This window comes from Carcharodon carcharias, chromosome 32 (genome assembly GCF_017639515.1).
Source record: "Carcharodon carcharias isolate sCarCar2 chromosome 32, sCarCar2.pri, whole genome shotgun sequence".
Classification (NCBI taxonomy): Eukaryota; Metazoa; Chordata; class Chondrichthyes; order Lamniformes; family Lamnidae; genus Carcharodon; species Carcharodon carcharias.
Window position 1 is genome coordinate 5,611,882 of NC_054498.1, and position 14,117 is coordinate 5,625,998.

At 43.1% G+C, this 14,117-nt stretch overlaps 1 protein-coding gene across 2 annotated transcripts in view; it reads left to right on the forward strand.

Moving 5' to 3' along the window:
- The window catches only part of vps33b (VPS33B late endosome and lysosome associated), a 34,701-nt gene extending 21,860 nt beyond the window's left edge, over positions 1–12,841 (forward strand). For both annotated transcript variants that reach the window (XM_041178551.1, XM_041178552.1), the window contains exons 15-23: positions 315–379; positions 1,174–1,228; positions 2,831–2,877; positions 4,179–4,311; positions 5,399–5,472; positions 7,141–7,242; positions 8,615–8,690; positions 9,183–9,299; positions 10,619–12,841. In XM_041178551.1, coding sequence (XP_041034485.1) covers positions 315–379; positions 1,174–1,228; positions 2,831–2,877; positions 4,179–4,311; positions 5,399–5,472; positions 7,141–7,242; positions 8,615–8,690; positions 9,183–9,299; positions 10,619–10,692 — 743 coding nt within the window. In that variant the 3' untranslated portion in view covers positions 10,693–12,841. The remainder of the gene's footprint in view (positions 1–314; positions 380–1,173; positions 1,229–2,830; positions 2,878–4,178; positions 4,312–5,398; positions 5,473–7,140; positions 7,243–8,614; positions 8,691–9,182; positions 9,300–10,618) is intronic.
- Positions 12,842–14,117: the final 1,276 nt, after the last annotated feature.

The window sequence follows — 14,117 nt, forward strand, 5'->3', positions numbered from 1 at the left end:
GGACAATTGCAGGAATTTCCTTATGTCAGAAGTTGACGGGTTTTTTAAATTTTGAAGACAAGATGATAGATGTTTCACAGGAGGGACAACTTCTAATGCCAGAAATGTCTCGATTTAACAAATGATATCTGAGAGCTAGACAGACAGTAGTGAAGACCCTTTACTGTATATCTGTACATCCGGCAAGTGTCAGTCTTGAAGGAATGTTGCAAGGGCGAACTTGCCTTTCATTCATTTACCAATTTCCTGACATTCCTTTGTGTGCTTTTGGTTGGCGTTCTGTTCACCGACTGATTTTTTTTTTTCCTCCACAGCACTATTGCAGGGATTTGACATCAGAGAGAGCACCAGCTGCATTGAGGAACACATCAACCGGCAGGTATGTTGCATTAGTATACATGGTTTGCAATCACTTAGTCACCCTGAACAGGAGGTTATAGGGATTGAGATACCTTGTGCATTCCTATATGGGAAACTATGCTTGGGTAAGAGTGAGTGATCAGTGTAACAGTTGTAATGTGTGCTATTACAGTAATTATTGTGCAAAGGTATGAGAAAAGACACCAATACAGGGCAGGTGACTTCATTTACAAGGGCAGTGTGAATCTCACAAACACATGTTGGTAATGGTCATTCCTCACAGTAAAATGGCTTTAATACCTTACTTTATGGACCATCTGTAATTAGTGTTTCTATAGAGTGTACTCTTAGAGGGTGGGTTAAAACTTTGATAACAATCTTTTGTATAAGATCACAGATTCACTAATGGTATGTTAGTAAAAACAGTGTTTATATGAGCTAAGCAGGCCAGCAAGGTCCCAAATTTAATTCTGAGTTACTGGGATAGATTGTGGGCTTCTACCTTGGGGTAGAAGGAAAACAGCCTGGGTTCCCATTCCTGACGGTTAACCTGCAGTGACTGCTGGAAGTGCCATTGTGTACACACTGGAAGAGGCCTGAATCTGGCTGTGATTTCCCTGCAATCAAGCTGAATACCCCTCCAACACTTACTGTTCAGACTGTCAGTTTGACGAGGTGCTGGAGGGCAATTTAGTGGGGCAAGGAGAAGAAAATGTCTTTCTGAAGAATGACAACCCTCTGATCTTGACGTTTTATATTTCATAACTTTCCTGCACGGATCCAGTTTATCCCTGACTCGTTTTGATCTTTCAGATTTCTCCACTCGAGAGTCTTCGGTTGATGTGTCTCCTTTCACTGACAGAAAATGGTGAGTCTGAAGCCTTCACAGTCTAAATGATTCCTTGAATAGCAACCATGTCAGTCTGAACTGTAAAGATCTGTTATCATTAAACTATAAGCTCTGATAGAACACAGGAATTTTAAGCAACAGGAGAAAGCTTTTCTCTTATTAGAGATCAGTGTCCTTCACTGGTAATTTACCCCACAGCTATATTAGCAGCTGTGTAAGAAAAAGACTCCTGCATGACTTCCTGTTTTTTTCCTAATGTGTAGCTTTGTCCTCTGGTATTTCGGCCCTTGGCCATTGTGAATAATTAGCCTGCATTAATTCCCTGCATAATATTGAAAACTTCAAATTATGTCACCTTGAAGTCACCTCATTTCCAAAGAAAATTAGCTCAGCACAACTAACGTTAGCATAACCTGGATTCTTGATACCTGGTGTCACCCGTTGCTCTTCTCTCAAGGGCGATAATATCCCCTTTCCATAGAGATGATGAAAACTATATATTATTTGAGCACCATACACAGTAATATTATAGATTGGCCTGCCAGTCTATTTGATGGCCCAGAACAGGATGGTGCTGGAGTTTTAAGTGCTTATCTTGCGCTGGCTTAAAGATAACGTCACCTTCTCTGTTCTATATAGAATAGGCGGCTGTCAGTTTCAGCTGTAGTGGGCTGCTGCAATTCCCTGCAGCCCCTTGGAGTACAGAAGGGAAAGGGAGGCAGGGTTCCCACTTCTGGTCAACACACAGCAACAAATGGACAAGTGTGGACACCTGATGTGGGCTACGTTTTCGTGGTCCGTGATGTTCTTCACCATTGTGGAGCTCGTCAACATTTATTATTGTGGCTCACATATGGTTATTGGCTGCATGAGTGAGGAACTGAGGTACAACCACCCGCTGTGGAAGTGTACCCCTTTAAGGGAGCTAATACCAAAAGGAGGAAAACTGGAGAAAATGTTAAAACACCACTGGAAAAATAACAACGCAGAAATACGAACAGAAAATGCTGCTAGGTCCTCCAGCACCTGAAAAAAAAACAAGGCTAGAGGTCAGCTGGAGATCGTGTTCTAATCATAGTTATGACACAGCACAGAAGGTGACCATTTGGCCCATGGTGCCCGTGCTGGCTCATTGAAAGAGCTATGCAATGAGTGGCCCTCCCCACTCTTTCCCCCACAGCCCTGCAGATAGTTCCTTCTCAAATATTTATCCAGTTCCCATTTGAAAGTTAGCACTGAATCTGTGTCCACCACCCTTTCAGGCAGTGCATTCTAGCTCGCAATGACTCACTCTGTAAAGAAATTTCTTCAAATTTCCCCACTGATTCTTATCTTGGACCGGTTACTCCCCTCGCCTCCCATAGTCGAAACTGTTTCTCAATATTCACCAAAACCCCTCATTATTTTGGGCACCTCTGTTAATCTTCCCGTAAGCTTCCTTGCTCTAAGGAGATGAATCTTTTTTCTAATGAAGGACTCCCCCATCTTTTCTCTTTATGGAAGTTGACAGGCCTTTGTAGTACCACACTTGCTGTCTTTATTATAGATTTTCAGCATTTTGCTGTTTTTTTTCTTCTGATCATTGTCTTGTATGTCATATTTCCTGTTATTTCCCCTCAGGCCTGATTTCTAAGGATTACCGTTCGTTGAAAACTCAGTATCTGCAGGTAGGCAAAAAAAAGATGTCAGTGTTACAGCAGTGGTCGGGAGTCTGAGCTGTTTGGATAGTTTTTTGTTGTTGGAGTGTGGCCAACTTTGAGCCCTGCTGGTGATTCTTCATCCGACAACTGGGCCATCAGCCTGGATTATGTGCTCAAGTCTCTGGGGTGGGACTTGAACCCACAACCTTCTGACCCAGAGGGTAAGGGCTAAGCCATTTTTGATGTTACAGACTGAAGGAAGAATGTTATCCAGAACACTGCTTAGGAGCTGCAATCTGTAACTTTATCTTTTGCTGTCTGCCTTTCCCCAGTGGTTTAAAAAAAAGCCATGGATTAAGGGGGAAGGGAGGGAGAGTGAGGTTGGAGAGATCCTGGGGTGGGGAGGTTGGCGTCTGGAGAGGGATGGAGAAGAGAGGAAAGGGTGGAAGTGGTCAGGAAGAAGCATTGCTCAGCCTGCTCAAATCCAAAAAAGATGCTACGGCACATTTGTCTTTCCTGCAGTGGCTGAGGCAAACGTCCCTTTACAGATGCACCTCAGTTCTTCTGGAGGCATCAGACAGAGCTGCAATAGAATCTGATTGTACTGACATTGTGCTTAATTCACAATTACCAAAACCACATTATGTTGACCTGCTGTACCTTTGCTCTTAGTGTCATTCTCACGGCTGTACTCATTGTGCCAGGCTGCCCCACTCAGTTACCCATTGCTAATTGATACGTTAAACAAAGGGTGAAATTGACACCCACACCCAAAGGCTCTGATTGACCGATACATTGTCTACCCACCTATGAAATTGACAATGCGATCTGACACACAATCCAGCCTTAATGTGATTGAAGCAAGCAGTGATATTTACTCCACAGCCGACCTCAGTCACCATCCATTATTGATCACCCTGACACGGTGTAAATGTCAGCTCACCGGGAACCTGGCCAACTTGCCTTAATTGAATATAACAAAACTGTTGGTTTTGCAGTTCCTGATTTTACAGATTGGGACTTGGTCTATGAGTAACTAATATGAATAGTGAGCTTCAGGATTGTAGGACAATTGACTTCTGTTGTAATGTAGCGGGAGTGTCAAATTAAATGATCGATGTAACCAGATTAAGTAGTTTCTGATTGTACTTCAGCTGCTTCCAATTAAACCTTCTTTGGGGTTTGTTGATGAGTTTATCATTATTGCACCTTTTATGACAATTGTGTTCAGGACATCTAACAGCAGTGAACAGACCACTTCCCTTTGGCATTCTCTACCAGTGGTCACTGTCCTGATCTGTAACCCGTTCGCATTTATCCCCCTCCAGAGTTATGGTTATGATCACATCCTGACATTCGCCAGTCTGAAACAAATTGGATTGCTGACAGAGCAGCAGCCAGGTGAGACTCTGACTGCGGTGGAGAGCACCATGGGCAAACTCGTGACGGACAAAGCAGTCGGTAAGGAGACACTGGAAGCATAAAGTGGTGATATACTAGATGTTCGAATGTCATAGGAGCTTTATTTGTCTCGTATATAGCTTTCAACCCAGGCAAGGCTTTAACAGTGTCATAATGGGACAAAGAAAGGTGCACCAGATTCTCAAAAACTGAACTTTTTATTACATCATTTTTAAAAATGTTTTCTTCTGATGATTCAGTTTGTGAGCACTAGTGTGGAACTGACCCATTCATACCAGGCCCTTGGAATTGTGTAGGGTTGTCTAACCTCAGCTTGATGGAGGTAAATGAATTACAGCACAGTACGTTCCTGCTTCTTACAGTGACGTCTGCAGGTAGCACTTTTACCTCTGAGTCAGAAAGTTCTGGTTTCAAGTCCCATTTCAGAGACTTGAATATATAATCTAGACCGACACTCCAGTGCAGTACTGAGGAAGTGCTGCACTGATGGAGGTGCCTTTGGATGAGACATTAAACTGAGGCCCTGTCTGCCGCCTTGGGTGGATGCAAAAGATCCAATGGCACTATTTTGAAGAGCAGAGGAGTTCCCTCCAGTGCCTCGGTCAATATTTATCCCTCAATCAACACCAGTAAAACAGATTATTGAATCTTTATCATGTTGCTGTTTGTGGAAGCTTGCTGTACACATTCTGGCTGTCTGTTGCCTACATTGGAACTTCAAACATGCTTCAGTGGCAATAGCATGTTTTGGAATGTCCCAAAGTTGTAAAATACAATTTAGTAATTTCTTTTGTCTAATGTATATGGTTGAATATTCAGTGGGGTTAGGGTTGGGCTTGCCTGTGATGACTCATGATGAAATAACTCGCCATCTCTCGCTCTTAATGTATTCCCTAGTCTTCTGTCTCCTTGGTTGTGAAATTCTGTCTCACTAATGCTGACATTGTTTGTTAAGCTGTGTATGGTACAAGCTCAAGACAGCTCTCACAGCTTGCAATGCCATACATTACAGCTCCAGCACCATGCTACCTCTGAGTCCCATTTCCGCTGCATGCATGTTGCTGGTTTACCTCCCTGGTGATTTTTTATAATTATTGTAAGTGAAATTTGAATCATTTACTTTCAGGGAAATTGACCGATGCCTTTTCATCGCTGGCCAGGAAAGGCCATTTCAGAGCTTTGAGCAAACGGCTGAACCTGGTAAGCATTGGAAGAAACAGTATAGGCGGCTTGGAACAATATTTTAAAAATTTAAACAAAGCCCAAGCTCCCCTGACATTTCACAGGATAAATGCCCCATTTGTTGTGGAACTGTGTCAGTGGGTAACACTCTTTCCTCTGAATCACAAAGTTTCAGGTTCAAGTCCAACTCCAGGACTTGAGTACAAATGTCAAAACTGGCACTCCTGTGCAGGACTGAGGGAGTGCTGCACTGTTGGATGTGCCGTCTTTCAGATGAGACATTAAACCGAGGCCCCCAACTGCCTGCTTGTTCAATGTAAAAGATCCCATGATAATCTATTTCCAAGAAGAGCAAGGGAGTTATCCTTGGGGTCCTGACCAATATGTATCCGTTAGCCAATATTACAATAACACATTATCTGGCCATAATTATACTGCGCTTTGTGGGAGCTTGCTGTGCACAAATTGGCTGCCGTGTTTCCTACATTACAGCAATGACTACACTTCAGAAGTGCTTCATTGGCTGTAAGGCACTTTGAGAGGTCTGATGGTCTTGAAAGGTGCTATATAAATGCAATTCTTTCTTTCTTTCCACCAATTGTGGAACTGATCAATACTCTCAGCAGGAGAGTCCCCACTTCAGTCTGTGCTGAACTGACTGATGCTTTAGCTTAGAACCCCTAGGCTGGGGAGGTCACTGATCACTATTCAGCAACTGGATTGTACTGGCGAGGATAGAATTCGGCTCATTGTGATGCTTCCCGTCGTGAACCAGCCTGCCAACATTCAGTGTGGTTGGTTATCTCTTTAAGTGATTGAATGGTTTGAGCAGAGTCGATTATGGGGCAAATTGTAGGGAGCATGTTTAATGAGCAGTATGACTATTTCCCACTTTGATATTTTAAACCTACGTCAGACTCTGACTAAGCAGTCTAGTAGTTATTGCATCTGTAAGGTTATTTGTTTTATTGTAATGAATTAATCTATCATACCTGGAGTTCTGACTACTGCACTTTCACATTGTGGAAAATTCACTGTACTCTTCCCCTTTACAAACTATGGTGCAGACTCAGTGGGCTGAATGACATCTGTGTGCCATACTATTCTGTGATTACCTTTTGCTACTGAATGTGAGCAGAGGTAATGTTTTTGCCTCTGTTAGCCTGTTTCTACGCATATTTCAAAAATGATGCATGAATTTCAACAAAACTTGGTACGTAGATAGGGTATACCCAAGGAAGAACAGATAGCTTTTTGACGAAGGTGCAGATCTGGATCTCGGAATTTTTAAACAGATCCGTTAACGTTGGGAGATAAGGCAAATTGACTTTTTTTTAAATAGTTACGGGTTTTATTTAGAATATTGTGGATTGTCTGTGCTGCTATGATGAAGTTTGTCATAGCTGTCAAAATGTGAGCAGCGTTTTCAGAGCAGGTTGTTGCTTGTGGATTGGGCTGACGTCTCCTCGGTGAGATGGAAGCTCCTAACAAAAAGATTCCTTCATTTCAGCTTTCTAGTTACAGAGCATCAGCCAGGCAGGGAAAGGCCTCAAGAAAGATCTGCGTAATTGTAATAACATTGAGTTAGCAGAGCGTGGCATGGCTGTGCACTCCACTGAGTGCCCTTTTCAGTTGTTTGTGTTGTTTCCTGTGCCATAGCACTCAACATCTTCTGTCCCTTTCCAGATCCCCCGCGCTGAGGAAGAGTATGATCTGAAGGTGCCACGGGACATGGCCTATGTATTCAGTGGTGCATATATTCCACTGAGCTGCAAGATTATAGAACAGGTGAGTTCTGTGCAGTCCAACACAAGACAAGACAATCCATAGATCTACACAGCAAGGTGAATAAACCCAACATGGAAGGCCAAACTGAGAACTATTGTCCTATTTAATTAAACTTGTATGAAGCTGCATATTTTGAAATGTTTAAATGCATTTCATTGGCTCTTGTGGAATGAATTGGTTTAGTTTGTAGGGCATATATTTCCTGAATTTTGATTGGGTATAACAGTAAGCACGTTTCGTCAGGAAAACCTTTCACGTGTGAGATCACAGTGCCGATCACAGTGCCCAGCACCAGCACTCACAACCACACAAATGTGCACAGTACTAAAATAATAATAAAAACAAAAAAACCTGCGGATGCTGGAAATCCAAAACAAAAACAGAATTACCTGGAAAAACTCAGCAGGTCTGGCAGCATCGGCGGAGAAGAAAAGAGTTGACGTTTCGAGTCCTCATGACCCTTCGACAGAACTGGGGAGTGTTCTGTCGAAGGGTCATGAGGACTCGAAACGTCAACTCTTTTCTTCTCCGCCGATGCTGCCAGACCTGCTGAGTTTTTCCAGGTAATTCTGTGCACAGTACTAATGTGTTCAATCACTGACTCTGCACAGAGCTGACGCTCCCCATCACTGACTCTGCACAGAGCTGATGCTCCCCATCACTGACTCTGCACAGAGCTGACGCTCCCCATCACTGACTCTGGACAGAGCTGACACTCCCCATCACTGACTCTGCACAGAGCTGACACTCCCCATCACTGACTCTGCACGGAGCTGACGCTCCCCATCACTGACTCTGCACGGAGCTGACACTCCCCCATCACTGACTCTGCACGGAGCTGACACTCCCCATCACTGACTCTGCACGGAGCTGACACTCCCCCATCACTGACTCTGCACGGAGCTGACACTCCCCCATCACTGACTCTGCACGGAGCTGACACTCCCCATCTCTGTCAGCCCACGGAGCTGACACTCCCCCATCACTGACTCTGCACGGAGCTGACACTCCCCTTCTCTGTCAGCGCACTTCTTGGCCATCTATTGCTGAATTGCTTTCCCACACATCGTAGTTGTATCATCTTCAGCTCAGGCACTAAGTGCTTCCAACACTAGTGTGCTGGTGCACTACCTCTCCTTAGTGACACTGCCTTTGACCATCACACCCCTCCCGTCAAGCTACTTTTTCACCTCTCTTTGACGTTTAGTCACTTTTCTTAACTTTTGACCATATTTATTTCTTCCATTTACACAGATCCTTGGGTTATTTTGCTGTGATACCGGTGCTGTATAAATGCAGGTTGTGCTGTTTTTCTCTCTCTCTTTCTCTCTCTCCCCCATGTTCAGTGTGACAACTCCTTGTAATCCATCAGGTGCTGGAGCGTGATGGCTGGTCAGGAATGGAGGAGGTGTCACGGTTCCTAAACAGTAATGAATTTATCACTATAGGTACGTTTCTGAACTGCTCAGATCTGTCATTTGTTTACATGGTGGTGCTCTCTCCTGAGTGCCCTAAATCATTGTGTTTGCTTCTGTCTCCCTCCTATTGTGGTCTCATCCTCTTTCTAAAGATGCTAAGGGCTGCTTCAGCACAGATTCATGGACATTGAAAGCCCTCCAGCTCCTTGCTAATCCCTCATATGAGCATAGCCAAAGAGTGGCTGTTTGACTGGATGTCGGATGAGGAAGGATTGTGTTTTCTCGAAAAGAGAATAACCTGTTATGACCCTTTGTCAAGGCTCGTGCATAAAGAATCGATCACTTGTGCATGATACTTATGAGTGGCTGCTCTAGTGGAACTGTAAGGCATCAGAGGCAGTGTAGTTTGGAGATGGGAGAGGGAGGGTGGGGAATAAAAAGTACTTTGTAACTTCAACGCCTAATGACCCAGGTTTCATTGTTGATAATATGTCTGAAGTGCTATCCGTGTTTTTTTTCTAGAAAGATCCGTGGATGCGGGGTATTGTTGCAGTGCGCAGAGAGTCATCCTTGTGGTGTTTCTCGGGGGCTGTACGTTCTCAGAAATTGCAGCACTGAGGTTCCTGGGCAGAGAGAAAGGTAACAATAATTATCTGGTATCAGCAAGTGCACAAGTCTCCTCAGCTTTTTCCATTGACATTTAGGGATCAAAGGATATGGGGAGAAAGCGGGAGCAGGCTGTTGAGTTGGATGATCAGCCATGATCATAATGAATGGTGGAGCAGGCTCGAAGGGCTGAATGGCCTACTCCTGCTCCTAGTTTCTATGTTTATCATGATTGTTCCTATGAAGCTGAGTTTTAAATGTGTCATACAACAGCAAAATACTGCAGACGCTGGAACTCTGTAGTAAAAACAAAAAATGCTGGAAATACTCAGCGGGTCAGGCAGCATCCGTGGAGAGAGAGAAAGTTCCGATGAAGGATCATCGAACTGAAACATTTCTCTCTCCACAGACGCTGCCTGACTTGCTGAGTATTTCCATCATTTTCTGTTTTTAATTTTTAATTTAATTTTAAATGTATAAATGAAAGTGGGACGCTGCACCTCTGTAATGGCAAAAGGAAAAGTCTGGAGAAGTGAGAGCTGTGTAGATCTAAAAGAAAAATATTTAGCTTCTGGGTACAAGACCGATGGCTGAGCGCTCCCGGTGGCTCAGTAGAAGTGTGTCACTGCTATAGGGACCAGAAGCTCCTGGATTCACTGGCCTCCTCTGAATTTATTGATTTTGTGATGCAATTGGCTGTTTCCAGTGGCAGAAGGTTTGGTTGCCAGAGGATACAGATTTAAGATGATTAGCAAAAGAAACAGAAGCAGCATGAGGAAACTTTTTTTTAACGAGCTGTTGTGATTTGAAATGCATTGCTTGAAAGAGCAGTGGAAGCACATTCAATCACATTGAGAAGAGAATTGGATAAAAGGGGAAAAAAATGCAGGGTTATGGGGAAAGAGCAGGGAGTGCGATTAATGAACAGCTCTCCCAAAATAGCTGGCACAGGTACAATAGGCCAAAGGGTTTCCTTCTGTTCTGTATCGTTCTGTGGTCACTATCCCCGGACAAGGGAAGGAAGAAGAAGCAAAACTATCCCACGTCCCCATTCCTGATTGTTGTCCAGTGGCCATCCACTGAAAAATCTGTGTGTGTGTGGATGCTTGGTAGAGAAGGGAAGGACCCGGTTGACTCGGATTGCCCCCGTCCCCACGGCTGGTAGCCTGTTAACGCTCGCACTCTAACAGGCAGTTTGCACCTATGCGGCCGGGGCTTCACTCAAACATGACTCAAAGGCTTCAGAAGAGGAGGAGGGCGACCAAAATGGCTTTTCGTACAGTTGCTTGTCAAGAGGGGGAAATTACATTTGACTGCAACCAAACCTATTCTTTCTTTTTCCTCTCCCACAGGATACAAGTTTGTTTTTGTTACCACGGCGATCACAAACAGCTTTCGCATGCTGGAATCTCTGTTAGAATCGTGAAAATGCACCAGCTTCCTCAGTGACAGAGCTACAGAGAGTTGGGGAGAAATTGAATCTAGCCAAGAAGACAAAAGAGAGGCTTGCCTCAACCTCACTCAAACTAACTGATAACAAAAAAAGGCATGGGGTCACTCATATCTGAAGAAACTATGGGCACATTTTTGAGATTTAAACTTCAGCTGTGGCCAATGTTTTCTGAGGTACTGGGCCTATAAAGTAGCAGTGTGCAAATTTGATTTGTGAGCTGGATCTACTGAAATCCTCCTTTTGATGGCTTGGCAGAGGAATTTGATTGTGGATATAACTTTTATTTGGGGGAGGTCAGAATGGATTCTAGCTGAAGAGGCAGAAGTAAAGAATATGCAACACACTTGCTTCAACTAAAGCCCAAGAGAACTGGATTCACACTGCATTGGGACAGCTTTTGGAAGAAGGCTTGAGTTTGGAGATTAGACAGGAAGAACTTGTGTTTGTGCAGCTCCTTTCACACCCTTTTACAGCCAATGAACGACTTTCAAAGTGTAATCACTGTTGCTTCTCAGACAGGAGTGGCAGTTAGTTTGTTAACAAGCTCCCACAAGTAGTATTGAGATAATGACAGGGTAATCTGATCTGACGTTGGGAATTCCATATTAGATTGACTTGTTCCCCTCATGACCAGTGCCTCGGACAACCAAGAACGTAAACAATGTTCGTTACTTGATCAGTGAGACCTCACCAGTTTCTGAATGGAGCAGATTTGGAGAACCAGAATTATGTTTTTTGAGGAATTGTCAAACATTAACATTGACAAGTGAAGGCCTGCAGAGATAAAAGGGAATACTGGGAATTTGGGTTTATCAAAGTTCCGCACCTGAAAGAGAGAATAAAATAGGTTAATATTTTGCATTGAGTCTCTTCCCTTTCTGACAGAGGATCTCAAATGAAATATTTAACCTTGCCTTTTGGAATATAGTGTAGATTAATGCACAGCAGCAAAATTGCTGCACTGAGAGTGTGGAGGGCCTATTTGAATTAATTTAGTCTTACTTTACACCATAATCTGTAGGCTTTAGTATTCTGTGCTGAAAACACATGAAATCTCTAAATATCTGTGATACACACATTGTGTTTGAGGGAATGCATTTATTTAATAGACCCTTTGGATTAAAATATTCATTGAAAGTATCTTTTATATCCCTAATTTCCTTTTCTGCTCTCCTGAAGCCACTAACTCCTGGCTCAGGCTGATGTGGGGGCCTGTTACAGAAAACATTCGAGCATGGTGATGAGCGGAGTTGGGTTGGGGGTTAAATGAAGAAGCCTAATAAATACCAACATATTTTACAGCAGGATCAACTAGACATATAGCGGGAGTGGGAGCCTCGACTGATCTTTCCTTTCCAGGGCTCTAGTGTGTTTGAGACCAATTGTAACCCCCCTCAACTATTGCCCTGACTATAATCGGGTCACTTGGGACAGACTGAGCACAGAACCTCGCTGATCTGTATCACAGTGAACCATTCCAAAGCAGGTACTTTTTAGTTTCTCAGTGATTTCCCCATTTAATGCATAGCTTTTGCAAAGTTGTGAATATAAGCTGCTGATTAAAATTATCTCCAAAATACATAAGCACATGAAATCACCTTATTCTCCCTAATATTAACATACAATTTATATTATTTATTTCTAAAAGTGTGGCAATTTTTTTTTTACAAGTACCAATTTTAAAGGGTGATCTTGGAACTAAAAAATATAAAGTATCAGAAATGACAACACAGGAAAAGGCGATTTGTTCCATCTCATCAGTACTCCTCAATACGAACTTTTATTTCTGATTTCATTTTCTTGCCCCCTTCCTTATATATATTTTTACGTTCCTCCTTTTCAAATTTGTCCAATTTACTTCAACCTGGTAAAATGGTAGCTACTTTAATTAATGAGTTAATGTCAAAAGACCTTTTTGAATTGGACTGTTGCAACTTACATTAAGATATGATTTAAGCATCAACATTTATTATTGGTAATATTTGGAAGTTTCTGTTCCCAGAGATGTGAAATTTCACTTGTACCGAAATACTGTTAGCTTTGGAACTGAGAGATTGTGTTGTGCACTGAACTGCCTGTGTTTATGTACATAATGTGTAATAAATCTGTTTTTTAAAAAAAAGACTTTTTTTAAAATGCATACTGGATTGAGGTTAACATCTGAAATTCAGTTTGTTTTTGTACATCTTAGGGCTTTATGTTTGTTCCAGAGGCAATTACATGGATAATATGCCTGATTTTACCTTCTCCCTAGCAAGTGTTAAGGCCTAATGGCCCATTCAAAACACGGCACCACGGACTGATGAAGCACCCACTCAGTACTGCACTGAAGTATCAGCCTGGATGCTGTACTCAAGTCTCTAGAGTGAAGCTTGAGCCCACAACTTTCTGACTTGGAGGTGAGAGAGCTACCACTGAGCTGGTGGCTCTTAGATATTGCCCCTCCAGACTGCTTGTGGTGGACATTTCTATGGCTGCCCTCCAATATCTCAGCTAGGACCTCATTCTTCATGTATGAGCCAACATAGAATCATAGAGGTCTACAGCACAGAAGAAAGCCCTTTGGCCCATTGAGTCTGCGCTGGTCAAACAAGTACCTAACTATTCTAATCCCACTTTCCAGCACTAGGCCCATAACCTAGTATGCCTTGGCATCGCAAGTGCACATCCAAATACTTCTTAAATGTTGTGAGGGTTTCTGCCTCTACCACCCTTTCAAGCAGAGTTCCAGATTCCCACCACTCTCTGGGTGAAAAAACTCTTCCTCACATCCCCTCTAAACCTCCTGCCCCTTACCTTAAATCTGTGCCATCTGATTATTGATCTGTCCACCAAGGGGAATAGTTCCTTTCTGTCTATCCTATCTATGCCCCTCATAATTTTATACACCTCAATCATGTCCCCCCCTCAATCTCCTCTGCTCCAGGGAAAATAACCCTAGTCTATCCAATCTCTCCTCATAACTAAAACTCTCGAGCCCAGGCAACATTCTGGTAAATCTCGTCTGCACTCTCTCCAGTGCAATCACATCCTTCCTATAATGCGGATTCCAGAACTGCACGCAATACTCTAGCTGTGACCTAACCAGTGTTTTATACAGTTCCAGCATAACCGCCCTGATCTTACATTCTATGCCTCGGCTAATATAGGCAAATATCCCATATGCCTTCTTAACCACCTTATCTACCTGTCCCGCTACCTTAAGGGACTGGTGGACATGCACACCAAGGTCCCTCTGATGATGACCATTGGGAGGCTATTCAACTGCAATGGCCCTCACATTACTGGTAATCACAAATAGCATCAATTTTATATACAGAAAGATTATACAATGCATCTGTCATACTTCACAAGACAAATCACAACTGAAGCTTTATTTCAGAAAAGTAAACTGATGA